Source organism: Falco rusticolus, chromosome 5 (genome assembly GCF_015220075.1).
Source record: "Falco rusticolus isolate bFalRus1 chromosome 5, bFalRus1.pri, whole genome shotgun sequence".
NCBI classification, from domain to species: Eukaryota; Metazoa; Chordata; class Aves; order Falconiformes; family Falconidae; genus Falco; species Falco rusticolus.
In genome coordinates, this window is record NC_051191.1 from 59,756,972 (window position 1) to 59,770,303 (window position 13,332).

General features: G+C 43.0%; 1 protein-coding gene across 3 annotated transcripts in view; it reads left to right on the plus strand.

Moving 5' to 3' along the window:
• Window positions 1–13,332, plus strand: part of SYN3 (synapsin III) — a 206,418-nt gene that overhangs the window by 160,735 nt on the left and 32,351 nt on the right. For all 3 annotated transcript variants that reach the window (XM_037389309.1, XM_037389311.1, XM_037389310.1), the window contains one exon: window positions 6,372–6,434. In XM_037389309.1, the coding sequence (XP_037245206.1) occupies window positions 6,372–6,434 (63 nt within the window). The remainder of the gene's footprint in view (window positions 1–6,371; window positions 6,435–13,332) is intronic.

Genomic DNA, 13,332 nt, shown 5'->3' on the forward strand with positions numbered 1-13,332 from the left:
AGGCTTCCCTAAAGGCAACACTGCAAAATACTGGCTAAGTGAACACCATACATTAAGAAATTAAACTTTTCTGTGTACTTGTAACAAGCTTTAAAAAACTTGCCTGCATTTTAACATATGGTGATAGGGATTCATTGACCAGGACTGCTAGATATGTGTGTGAATGCAAGCACAAGCACACACATACTATATTATTTGTTGCTGAGCATCTGCTTGTCTGGATATGTTCATATAATCCTCACACTTGAAGCTCCAAGGGAATGAGAATAATATCAAATGCTCACACTCTTAGCCTCCAAATGCTGAGGGGGACTACTGGGAACCCAAAAGCATCCTGTCTCAAATAAAGGAGAAGTTAAATAACATTAGAGGTGGGGTTAATGACAAAAAGTTCCATTTCATGCTTAACCCTTTCCACTGACTTCCATGACCTGTTCTAACCACAGCAAGTGTTAGGAGCCCTGAAACATTGGTTTGTGGTTTGTTTACTCAAGGATATGGAGAGTAAGCCATGTTGTTGGTGGTTTGGTGTTTTTGTTGTTGGGTTTTTTTTTTCCCTGTGTGTTGTGCTTTTTAAAAGGAATAATAGAATCAAAGGATAACTTTTTACCATCCTGAAGGATCTTCATGCCCTAAGGCACTGCTGGCTTCAGTTAGTAGCACAAATTCGTTTATGCAGTATCTCCACCTAGTTATTAATTATGTTCATTCCTATTTGAAGCTGGAGGTCTCGGCTCTAGTACTAAGAGAAATTAAAGTCCATCCATCTAAAGCATCTTAAATCTAATCCTTTGCTTCACACTCATTCCTGGCCCTCCCACTGCTCTCACAAATACCCAGGCCTGAAGCAGTGAGGTCCTCTTCAAATTACTGAATGTTTTCTCTCCCACAAAACCTTGTAATCAGCAGCCTCATTCTTGCCTCTTCTTTTTGCCACCTCCAAAACTTGTTTGCTTGCTAAAACTTCGACCTTTACCCCCACAGTGCTTTGCATCAAGTGTGCTAGTTCAGTCCCATTTGATTTTACAAGCATCCCTTACAGGCTACTAAAACTACCATGGACTAAATCATCCACCTCGTCCACAGCACTAATTTTATCACCTCAGGTCAGTAAAGCTCTGTAAAACTTAACCCATCCTAAAAGGATATACCATCTTCTCTTTTGCTAGAAGGAGCACTGTTGTATCCCAGCTGCCATCCCATCTATCAGTCACCACACTGCTTCACGTCCTATCTTGTACAATGCTGTCTTGATCCAGCTGTTACTGAACTTCTCCTGTCACAAGTATCTTATCACTTTTCTCATCATAAACCTGCCTCCTCCTTCCTCCAGAGACCCTTGAGGATACCTTCTCCTCCTCAGGATTTACTTCAGCTGGCTTGGAAGCATAGGCCATCTTTCCCTAGCTAATGATTTTTTCTTTGTTGTGTTGTAATTATAATACAGTAATGAATACACATGTGTGTGTTTTAAAGGAATCTATATCATGTGTCTTTAATAGAGCACAGATGTTAATGCTGGCACCTCTTATTGTTCAACATGCTCTCCCATCATTGCTTGTTGTTTCTTACACTATTTCTGATCTGATAAACAGCAGAGGGGAAGGACTTGTCTGTCATAGTTATTGGCCACCACAAACCTCCAAGGGGCCACAGTATTAATCCACTGAATGAGCCATGCTCCATGCAGTTGGCGATTGCGCCGACTTGAGGGTGAGTAAGTGAATAATAGGGAGCAATACTGCATCTCCTCTGTATTTCACTATACAGCCCTGACTTTGCCATGCCTGGCAAAGCTGGCATGCAACCAGTGCTGATCTTCAGCTCAGAATTTCAATAAGATAGTTGCATAAACACAATGACATCATGCCATGACATCATTACTTTCCTGTCGATTTGAATCAGCTTGCTTGCTTTTACAGGAAATTATATATATTCACTGCTCCTACAGCTTAATTGACACCAGAGAAGTACCACACACATTACTTTCAACATTTCGCTTTCCACTGCATGAGCAACATTCCCATAATCCATTAGGTACCCACCCAGAACAGACTTTGTCATCATACAAGTAAAGGCAGCTAAATAAACAGAAAGGTCAGGTTTAGAATATAAAAGCTTGAAAAATTTGAAATATTTCTTCTGGGAGAAGGATGAAGCAAAAATAACAGTACCTTGTGCTATGAGGGCTTCTGGCCTCATTGAAAACACTAGACACTATGGTAATGCAATGCTGGTGCCAAGAGACCAAAGTTTTGAAGTCTATCTCCCACCTTCCCAGATTCTTCCTAATATTATCCATGCACCCTGGACTAGTCATTCCAGCATTACCTGGAAAGGCTTTGCAGAAGAAAGAATAATACTGGAAACTAAGCGCATCATATGGGATGAGATGGATAATGTGAACTATTGAACAGAACTAAACGTGGCAGAAAGAAATCAAAGGAGACATTCTGCGTTGTTTATGGACTACAGGACAACACACAAAACCACAGACCTAAGATTAGTATCTCTCCTGAAGGCCCATGAAACAAAAGAGTGGAAAGCATTGTATTTATGGGATAGATCAGGTTTCATTTAAGATTCTTCCCTTCAGATCAATTCAGATCCAACTCGGTTCTACTGCTCCACCAGCAACAGAGAAAATTTTCGTGTATTTACAAGAAGTATTGAAAACCTCATTATTTGCTGGAAAGGGTAGGCAGAGGGTAAAGGGAAAGTGTCATAGTTTACAGCCATGTGTTTTCAAATAAAGGATAATGTATGCATACCAGCCACTTTTACACACCAGTGTCAAAATACTGTTAACTGCAAAGTGATCTTTGCAGTAACACTACACACAGAGCAGAGCTCTTAAAACAGGGTCTAGAATGACATACTTTGGGCCACCAGTGTTGCAAATTGGAAATAAATTCATGACTCTCCCTTCACTCCTACTAAAGATGGCTTTGCTGAGTTTCTGGTTCAGGATTCAAACTCCTGCTTGACTCTAAACAGACATCTTCATATATAGAAGACAGTTCTAGACATATATATAAAGCTTGCCATCTCAAGGCTTTTGTGTGACAGCATCTGGGAATACATTTGTAGGATTTGAATTTGAAGGGTTGTTATGCATATGAACTAACACGCTGCATCTGATCACTGAGCTAGTTGCAGTGCTACAGTCCCACGCCAAAACCTGCAGACATCATCTATACCAGCCCTGCCAATAGCTCATGAACACTTTAAAAGCATCAAAGTGTTTTTCCCCGTTTTTCCAAAAAAAAGAGCCCTTACAACACACAGACAAAGACATAGGAAGACAGAGACATATTTCTTCACATTATTTCAGTAAAAACATGTTTTTCTTATTAAACTCCAGTGCTATCCTTTGATTATAAGCATCTTCTTTCCCAGGAAATCTATGGCTAAGTATGTGCAAATATCCAGCTCAGGGGTCTGCCCTCGTGGTAGCTGTGGAATCCCCAGAACTTCTCACCATGTATGTGTGCGAATTGCCTCATAGTCATGTGTGTAATACATTCTTCCTTCTTTTGTCCTCCCTATCCATCTGGGTGCTTGGCAAGTAAGCTGCCTGGCCACCTTATTAGCAAGAGAAATGGGACTCAAGTCCCAGCAAGACTCTGGTGGAAGCTGGAAGAATCCCCCTTGACTGCAGTGGAGTTCAGCCCACTTCTACCACTTCAGTAAGAGCTTCCTAGCTCCATTATTGCGCGGTTGTGGAATGTGGTTGCTTTAGTCCTGTAGACTGTTGAAAAGTTTTGATTCCACTTGACTTCAGCAGGCACTAAGGACATTCCATTGTCACTAGATAAACCCATTATACAAGGCAGCTAAGCATATGTGCTGTTCTCTCTCATCGGTTCCTCCACAAGGCAAGTTCACATGCATGGAAATTTGGTGGAGTTTCAATGCAGAAGCAGATTCCTGGGAAACCATGTGCCAGCATTTCCCTGGAGCTGCAGCTTTCCCAGCAAGGCTGCCACACATTCAGAGTCTGGATCTGCTCCACCCTAAGCCCCACACTCCATGGCCCCACCAGGCAGCTTGTGACTCCAGCATGCTCTGGCACCAGCTGGTCACCCCTATGCAGGATGAGGCCAAGCCTTATCAAGAAAGCTGAGCTCATGTTTCCAAGAAGCAAAGAGAAAGGGAGAGGTTTGAGCAGAGCATTGTCACTGCTGGTGGCTTCTTCCAGACAAGCCGTAAACTTGAGTTGTTTATTGGATCCCAAACTTACTTTGCATATACACAGGAAAACAGATGCTTCCCACTCCCAGCTCCCTCAGCAAAACCCACAGGTAGAGTACACAGAGCGGCAGAAACATTGCTTCCTGCCTCTGGCTGCTCTGAGCTGGTGATAGAACATTATCTGTCCCGCACACTTCTTCAGCCCCCTCACCGGGGCATCGGGCTGGCTCACAGCATGCAGCTTGCTTTTCCTGTGTGGTAGGAACAGCTGCTGCCTCCCCTCACAAACAGGGTTCAGAGGCTTGCAAGCACTTTGGCTCAAACAGTGTGCATGGGGCATGGATGGCAGAGCTGGGAAACAAGCCAGGTCTCCCCAGAGCCTGAGCAGGTGAGTACCCTAACTACTAGGTCATCTTCCATCTTCCAGCATTAAAGGCCTGGCATGGTCCATCCATAGCCCTATCTTCAGTAAGCCTCAGGTGCGGTCCTCCATTTGATTCACTTATGCCAGCAGCAAATTAAGTTTGAGGCTCTTACAAGGGATTAGAGAATCAAAGGGGAAATAGAGCACAAACTCATGTGCCTGGCCGTATGCTTAACTATGGAGCTTCAGGATGGCCACCTATCGCAGTGTCTTGCCTCTTCTGAACAGTGGGTGCTGGTCCCTGCCAGGACTGTGATCTATCGTAGCTGTGTGCCCTTCTGTGGTCTGAAGAGAACTCTTCAGCTTTCTGCATGAAGAAGGTCTCCACAAGTGACACACGTTTGTTTGAGAACACAATGCACTCACTGTTCCCCTCTCCTGTGACATTTCTTTACATAAGCAGCTGAATAGCAAAACATATCAGCGTTCATTACTAATTTTGTTATTTATAGTGAGCTGCCACAGATGGAGACTGCAGCACCGTTCTATCTTTAGGGCATAGCGCCTGCCTGTCCATACAGACAATTGGTAATTAGCACAAGAACAATTTGTTTATCTATTCTCAAACTTAAATAAATAGGAGAGCCATCTATCTGTCAAAATCCAACTCCCTCCCATTGCCAGATCCCCAGCTTAACTGTTTAATGAATGGAGCTTATCACTTCAGTCATTTAGGTAAAGGCAACAGTGTCTTTTAAAAGAATTCCCATTAAAGAAAATGAAATACGCAATAAAAAATAAAAGGCTCTGTACTGAAAGGATAGCATTTAGATCACAAGAATCAGGAGCACAGAACAAGATGAAGATCACAGAGGGATGTCAAGCAGAGGCATAGAAATGAGCCAACCAGTACGTAGGTGAGGTGGGGTGTATATAACCTGCTTACTCCTGGCGTATGCACTTCCTACCAGTCCAGCCACCCAGCTCTCAGCTGATTGCTCCAAGGGAATCCTTGCATGAGCATGAAACTGAGGAACAGAAGGCAGAGAAGATACCTACAGTTATCCAGGTAAAATCCCACATATGCACTAAGATGCACTTCCATGGCTCGGATGGCAGGACACTGCCCAGTGTAAACACCACACAAGCCAGGGAGACGACATGACATATTTTTTTCTATTTTTTTCCAACCCTTTGTCTTCTTTTATTCCCTATACCCACCCCTGAAGTTAAGAGAAGAGAGGAAGAGGCTTTATGAATACATGGACTTTGTGAGTTGCACCCAAGGGTTGGCTCATGTTCCCTCTCTCCTTGCCCCCATCACTGCTGACAGGAGGGGAATGGGAGCTGCTGAAGGACTGCTCACACTCACCTTAAAGGCCAAAGCAGTCTGTGTGGAAAAAAACAAACCACCCTAGTCTTTCTCACAATTCAGACATTTTCACATCTGAAAGTGTTCACTTACTCAAGCTTGCAGGTGCAGGATTTTTACATGTATATGAGTGTACACGCATATGTAAAGAGTGTGAAAAGTAACAGGAAAGAATAAGAAGGTTTTAGTCGTTACTGTTATCAGGCAGCAAAAGTGGGTCAGAGCTGAGGAATTCTACCTGGCTTCCATTTCCCATCATATGGGTCTCAGTGAAAGGACTTTTGCTTGCTGTCCTACCACCTGGATAACCTTTATTTGACCTTTTTATCCTCCCATCAGAATCCAGGAAAGGGATAAAAACTACTAAATAAAAGTAAACTATTTCATATACAGTGGCTGGAAAAAAATAACTAATGAGGAGCTCCTTCTTTTGTCTTTCAGCTCACAACTCCAAATTTCCCTGTAGTGGTCAAGCTGGGACATGCTCATGCTGGAATGGGGAAGGTAAGTAAAAAAAAAAAAAAAACACATCTAGCTCGGGAAACAGATATATATGTGGCACAGCATTCCTGCAACCATACACAGCGTGCGGCCAGCCAGCGAAGGGGTTAAACCTCCCCACAGCCTATCTGGGTTGCACTGGCTGTTCCTGTGGGAGAAAAGGCCTTTTTCTGCTGTCACACATTTGGAGACAGGCAGTGGTATTGGGTTGGAGGCTGTCTGGGATGTGGGAAGGGGGGCTGTGAAGAGTGGGGGAAAAGCTGGCTGGGCTGAAGTCATTAGGCTTGTCTTTTATATATTTTATCCTCTCCTAGAAGTAGTAATGTTGTTTATTCAAGCACCTGTAATGTGCAGCTACACCCCATAGCTCTCACAATGAGGAGCAGTGGCACTGGTCTTGAGCACATTATGATGACTTTATTCAATAAAACGGAGCCCTTCAGTCATTTTTTTCCTCCTTGCAAGGAAGAACAAGACCTTACAAAGCAGAGTGGCTGGTTGCCTGCCAAGGAATCCTGAAAAACAGTTCACTCCCCAGAAGGACCTGTTTGTTTTTCCCAGGCTCTCTGGGATCTTTATTCCCCCAGTGAATTAGCAGCCCCTGTTTCTTGGGGTGACAGGGCTCCCCTTTCAGTGAGGCATCGCCAGCACATTCCTGCTGCACTTTAGCCTCCTCTTTCTTGCATATACCTTTTACAAAAGCACCCCTTGTCTAAAACATGATTTGTTCAGAAGTATGAAATTCTGATGTGTAATCTCTGAACCCAAATGGGTGGTACATGAACTTGATAACCGATACCCCTGTCACAGTGCTTCCCTAGAGCAGATAGACCTTCTCCAAGCCTCACACTTTGCCTGAAAATTGTATATAGGTATGACAAACTTAAACCTGGTACAGCTTGCTTGCGTGTGCTCTGGAAACAGAAGCCTTTTCTGGCTTCCTGGATTGTACATGGAAGCTCTCATAATCCTTCCTGCTTTGGTTGCAATGTTCCCCTGTCTCGATGGTAGCTGCTGGAGAGGAAGTGGGCTCAGATCCCCGGGCCAGTGGTGGAGCTGGCTTTCAAAATCAAAGAATAAGCATTTAAATAAGCAGGAAATGTTTGTTAAAATATTGGTGCTGCATGTGTTAAACAGGCAGAAGTGTCATTGAATTAGAGTACATGTGGACAGCCTAGAACTGCTTGTAGAGCGAGCCACTGAACATGTCCCTAGGAAGGATTTAATTAGCAAAATCTAACCAGGACAAATCAGGAGGAAGAAACCTCTCCCTGAGGAAAGGTTTCAAGTTCCTTAAGACCTTGCAATCCTGGATATCTCCAACTGCTCTGCAATTTCACCTGTACTGTAGGGAGCGCTTCATGTGACTCTCTTGTTCACAAAGGGCCCTCGGTGGCTACAGAAATGAGGGCAGAATGAGAGAAAAGCACCCCAGTCTTAACCCTGTTTCCAGACAAAACTCTCAGCAGAATATTTAGCTATAGTCTTCTGCACCAGGCATTAGATCTTCTTCCACCTCTCACTTCCCTCCCATTTTATTCTTTAATGCTCTTGATTTTTGCCGTCACAAGTTATAGAGGAAGAGAGTTTCTATTCAAACTCCAGGCACAACTCTACACAGTGGTACAAGGAGGGTACGTAGGAAGTCGTTCCAGATGAAGATAGGCTGACAGCCAGCATCTTAGAAGAAAGAATTGGTCTGAGGCCAGGTTTACTTTAGTCCATTATGAAATTAGGGACTACTAGCAAAGTCTGGATATGGATTTGGGCACGGAGTTTCAACACTGCTCAGTTCAGTACATCGGGAAGGTACAGGAAGGAAGGGTTGTTGACCTTATGGTTTTAGTTTGGGCCCTTCTCCAGCCACAAGCAGCCTGAAGGAAAGATGAGACTAATTAAATTAGTATTCTTGAAGTCCAACCGCATGTCATTGCATAGAGCAAAAAGAGATGAGAGAAAGTGAAAATAAAATAAGAACAAGTTGGTTGGTTTAAAAGGCAAGTGACAGGAATTTGTTTCAAGATGTTGTTTTTAAGACAATAGGGTTTAAGCCAAGGGGAACTGACAGCAAGAAACCACAGGAAATGTCAAGAGAAATACAGACAGGCAGAACTACGGGTGTACTAGAAAAGAAACACCTATAAATAAAAAAATTCAAACATCCAATTAAATAATTCAGCAGAGGAAAGTTTCTAGGAGACAAATAGTGGTTTAACCATCATAATGTAGAAGCAATAACCAGTAATAATAAGGAGATTGCAGAGAGCTAAAGGATTTTTTTGCAGTGGTCTTCTGAAGTAGAGATGATAGCAGGAAATAGCAGGTCTTTAGCTGTAAAATATATGTAATATGAAAAGAGAGAGGCTGGCTTTTGGTTCAGATAAGTGTAAGAATGTAAATGTTAATAAAGCACCTGCATCAGGTCATGTTCTGTATAAAAGCGGTGACTGAAGAAATGGAGGATAAAATAACCAACCTATTAGCCAAAGTACACATGAGTATTAAAAATAGTACTTACTGCAAAAAATGATGCCAAGATTGTGAGCCATGTATTTGTACCTCTAATGGGTGCTTCAAAGGATGTGAGCATTCAGATTACAATCTCATTACCAGCAGAAATTGTCAAGGAAGTACTTACATTTTTCTTGTTATTAATGATAAAATCACATGTAATGGAAAGCACCAAGACATAGAAGAATGAGCAAAGATGGGAAGTCCAGATGCTGCTATTCTTTATTTGTACAGTGATCAGGAGCCAGAAAAACTCTGAACACAGAAAAGGCCTCTTCCCTGAAGAGCTACACCATTGACTTGCAGGGAGATCTGTGTCATTTCAGTTCTTCTTCGGTTTCTCTGTGTTACAGACCAGAGGGATTATGATTACCTGATAGTTATTGCTAATTCATGTTTATAAGGTCCTTGGCATTATAAGAAGTGCTGAGTGCTTATTATTTTGCAATAATGGCTAGAAAGAACATAATTATAATAGTCAGGCTTTCATTTTCACATACCGTTTGTTTTCACAACATTTTCACAAAATTCACCCACCACATTTTTTAATCAGAGGGTTGAACAGAGAATTCTCAAAGCTATAATGAAAAATAACTGTGTTAGGACTTGTAAGAAAGAGGCTTTATAGACTGTCTTTAGCTTGAAAGATTAACAGTCAGTATTTAAGGTCAGAACCAAAAGGGGTGGCAGTATACCATTAGAGATAGAAATGCTCTTGCCAAGTAATGCGTGCATGTAAGGTGCAGGTGAAGACAAAGAATAAAACTTGCAATAAAAGGCATCCTTTGAAATTTCTGTTGAGAAATCCAGAAACAACAGCCTCTCTACTGACTTGAACAGAGACACCAGGAATAGCCTTCACCCAGAGAGACAAAGGGGCACCAGGCAATCTTCTCATCTAAAACCAACACATAGGCCCCTCAGCCCCTCCCATGACCATCATTATCTCCCTTCCAAAATTTTGAGTCACTTCATATTTTGTTGGCACTAGAAGATCATAAAAAAGTGCTTAGCATGCTGCTGGTCCAATACAGTATCAATACAAATAAAATGTCTGTAGGAATACAGATTAGACAATGGTTTACAACAGAGTCAGCAGAGAAGGACCTTTCTCATGTTGTATTTAAGTCGCCCAGGCTCATGGGGTCAACAGTACTCAAGGAAACCATGGATGAACACTGAGAAGTGTCCTTCTCTGTGCAGAACTGAACTATTGTTCACCCAGAAGTTCCAAAGAGGACAAGGCATTTTTAAGCATTGCACAGTTTGAGGCTACCTGTCCCAGAAGTGATCGGCGGTCTCTGTTGGATAGGGTGAGCATTAGAGCAAGAAGGGAATAACATTTCTTCCTGACTCCAGATTTCATAATGCCAGAGCCCATGGAAAAGAATAAAGCTCTGTGTTAGTATCTACCATTTGTGTGCTAACGTGACCCTAAATTGCCCTAGGAACAGAGCCCAGCAATGCAAATTCACTCAAAGAGCCTCTTCACCTCTTGCTGATCAGATCATGAGGAGGAAACAACTGCCAGATCTGCAAAGAGAGGAAAAACAGTATCTGTTCATGCGGCTTTATATATATTTATATGAATTTAATAAATATATATATATATTGCTGCTCTTACTTTATTTTTAGACCTCTCTAATTAGGCCAGTTGAAGAGCCAACTCCTGTCCCCTCCTGCTCCGTAATTACAAAAACACCTCCCCAGTACAAATCCTGGCTCAGATGAATTTATTACATCGTAGAAGAAAAACTTGTTGTTCGTAATAACATGGTCAGAGTTATTTTCTCTCTTACTGGATGGGAAAGACTTTTCTGCTCTTTTTTTTTCCCCCTTTGGTATAAATATAGCACAAGCTAAACAGAGCCACTCTGTAATGTAAAAATACTGCAAGCTTTTTATCAGGAAGGACAGTTCGTCACCTTGTCTCTCTCGGGACTGGAAATAGAATGTTCCAAAAGTGAGAGCTTTGAAAATCCAGTGTGCTAAAGAGGAAAGGAAGGGGAAAGGGCTGCCTCGGTTTGTCAAGGAACAAATATTTTCTTTTACAGAGGACAAATAATGACTTGACATGTAACATTCACAACAGAGCAGCCCAATCACTGTGTTCCCACTGACTCATGAACAAGGAGGTACCACCCGCCTTGAAAACAGCAAAAGCATCCCCATTTCCTGCACATCAGTCTGGAATCTTCTGCTGGACACAGAAAACTGTGGCTGATCCAGGGCACTGGGGACCAAAGCTGCCAAGACTTTGGGCTGACAGAAACTCTTCATTAGGAATTTAGTAGGGATTGTAAGGTTTAATGCATTAAAGGCAGCATAACATGTGGAGAACTTCAGTGTGAGGATAATAAGGAAATGCAGACTCTGTTGTTTCTTTATTATTTTGAGGTGGGTCAAAGTCAGGCCTAAACTGAAAGCGAGTCGGTTGGATTGGATATTTTCTGAGAAGGGGAGTGTAATCTGGGGTAAAGACACTCAGGAAACCTGCTGTGCAGAGTTGCTCCTGAAAACCTGCTGTCCTAAGATGGTAAAGTTGCTACAGAAGGGCTAAGCACAGGTTGAGAGGGATGAAAAATCACAAGCTTTGTGTGGCCACACCAGTTCCTCCAGAGGAGAACACTCAGACCATACATTTTCACAAGCCTACCAAGACTCAGTTGAACACCACATTGCCAGGCTCAGCCCTGGCTCAGCCTCGGACGCTTACTTTCCAGCTGAACATGCCTCTAACCCCAGTCTGGACATAGAAACTGCTTCTGCAAGCCATGTCCAAGGTGGTGTGGGTTTAACCTGTAAGGCAGAGTTAATTCTGGATGATGCTCAGAGAGGCAAGGCTAAGGCAGCCCTAGCAGACTACTATAGTTATGCCAGTTTGGCTGACTATATTTTCATGTGGCCATGTAACTAACAAAAGCAAAAGGGGACTGTAAGGCAGTACCTTTCAGTGCCTGGGACCCTGGTGTCCAGGAACAATGGGGATATATAAGAGGCAGTAGACTCAGGAACTGTGAGACAAAAGAAGAAGTTGTTTCTACCCAGGTCCCTCACTGCAGGAACCTGTGCTCACACAGACCTTGGAGGTGGCTCAGACTGCCCAGGAAATACCAGTGGTGGCTTTTTAACAATGGCAGGACCCACTCTCCAAAATCCTGTCTTGCAGGAAGGCCTAGAAAGACGGTCAACAGCAGGGATGGGGCAGAAGTGTTTCTTCCTGATCTGTCCCTCAAACTGCTCTTTAGCCAAGGACAGGTGCTTCTTATGCAGGCTGAGGGTGGAAATGGGCACCAGCTGCAGGTCACATCATATCAGCCTCTGAGGTGCCACCACAGGGCAAAGGGACAGTCACATCTGTGTAATCCCTGTCCCCAGGGATCCAGCCAGATTCCCCTCTCCAAGGCAGCAACAAGGAGTGTGCTAGGGCACAGCCAGTGCCTGGGTTAGAGAAGAGAGTCAGAAGGGAAGCAGGGACTATCCCAGGGAGCTTTCTTACTCAGAAAAGGTATTTGTCAACACACTGGCCCAAACTCTTCACAACAGGTCACTAAAATGCTACAGCAAACAGCAGCTGATGGCTCCAAAATGAGTCTATTGCTGCTCAAACAGCCAGCACAGCTAAGCAAACAGGCTTCCAGGCCAGGGGCTGTGTTTGCACTCCTCTACGCAGCTAATGGGATATCAAATTTATCCTAAGAAGGTTGCAAAAGGAAAAAAAAAGAGAGAGAAAGAAAGAAATGGCTTCATGTTGATCTCTTTCCATTTTCTTTTCTCAGCTTCATGCATTGTCCAACCTGCCATTTTAGAAGACAGATTTATCCCTTATTAGTTAAATTGGTAACTGTTTGCTCTAGAATGATTGTTAGTAGTCCCTTCTTAAATAATGCCCTCTGGTGTCACACTACATCTACCCTGGCTTTGGTTATCTCTAGGATTTTTCTCCTGTTAGGAGAATGGATATTTTATTGTAAAAGGGTTACAAGGCAGGAGGAAATGAATTATATGAAATATAAAAGTAGAAAGCTAATAAGAGAGTGGACTTGATAGATAAGGCACGAAAATAAATCTAATTTGACTGTAACTCAAGTGCTTCCTATTTATGAAGTAATAAGCATACCCTGGACTAAACCAGCGTTAACCCAGGACATAGCTGTTATTTTGTCAAATTTAGCTGGATCCAACAATTAACAAACAGTGGCTCAGATTTCGTGTGTGTGATTATTTTGATGCCTGGTGGGAAATAAGGCCGTGATCTCCTAAAAGGGGACCTCTGTGAAATGCTTTCTCTGAAAAGTCCATGGGAAGGGCTCCAGCATGGGCCAGGGAAGATGGTAGAGCTGTTTCCTGAGGACTGTGCAGTGGTGTAGCACTGTGGGAATCATCTTCT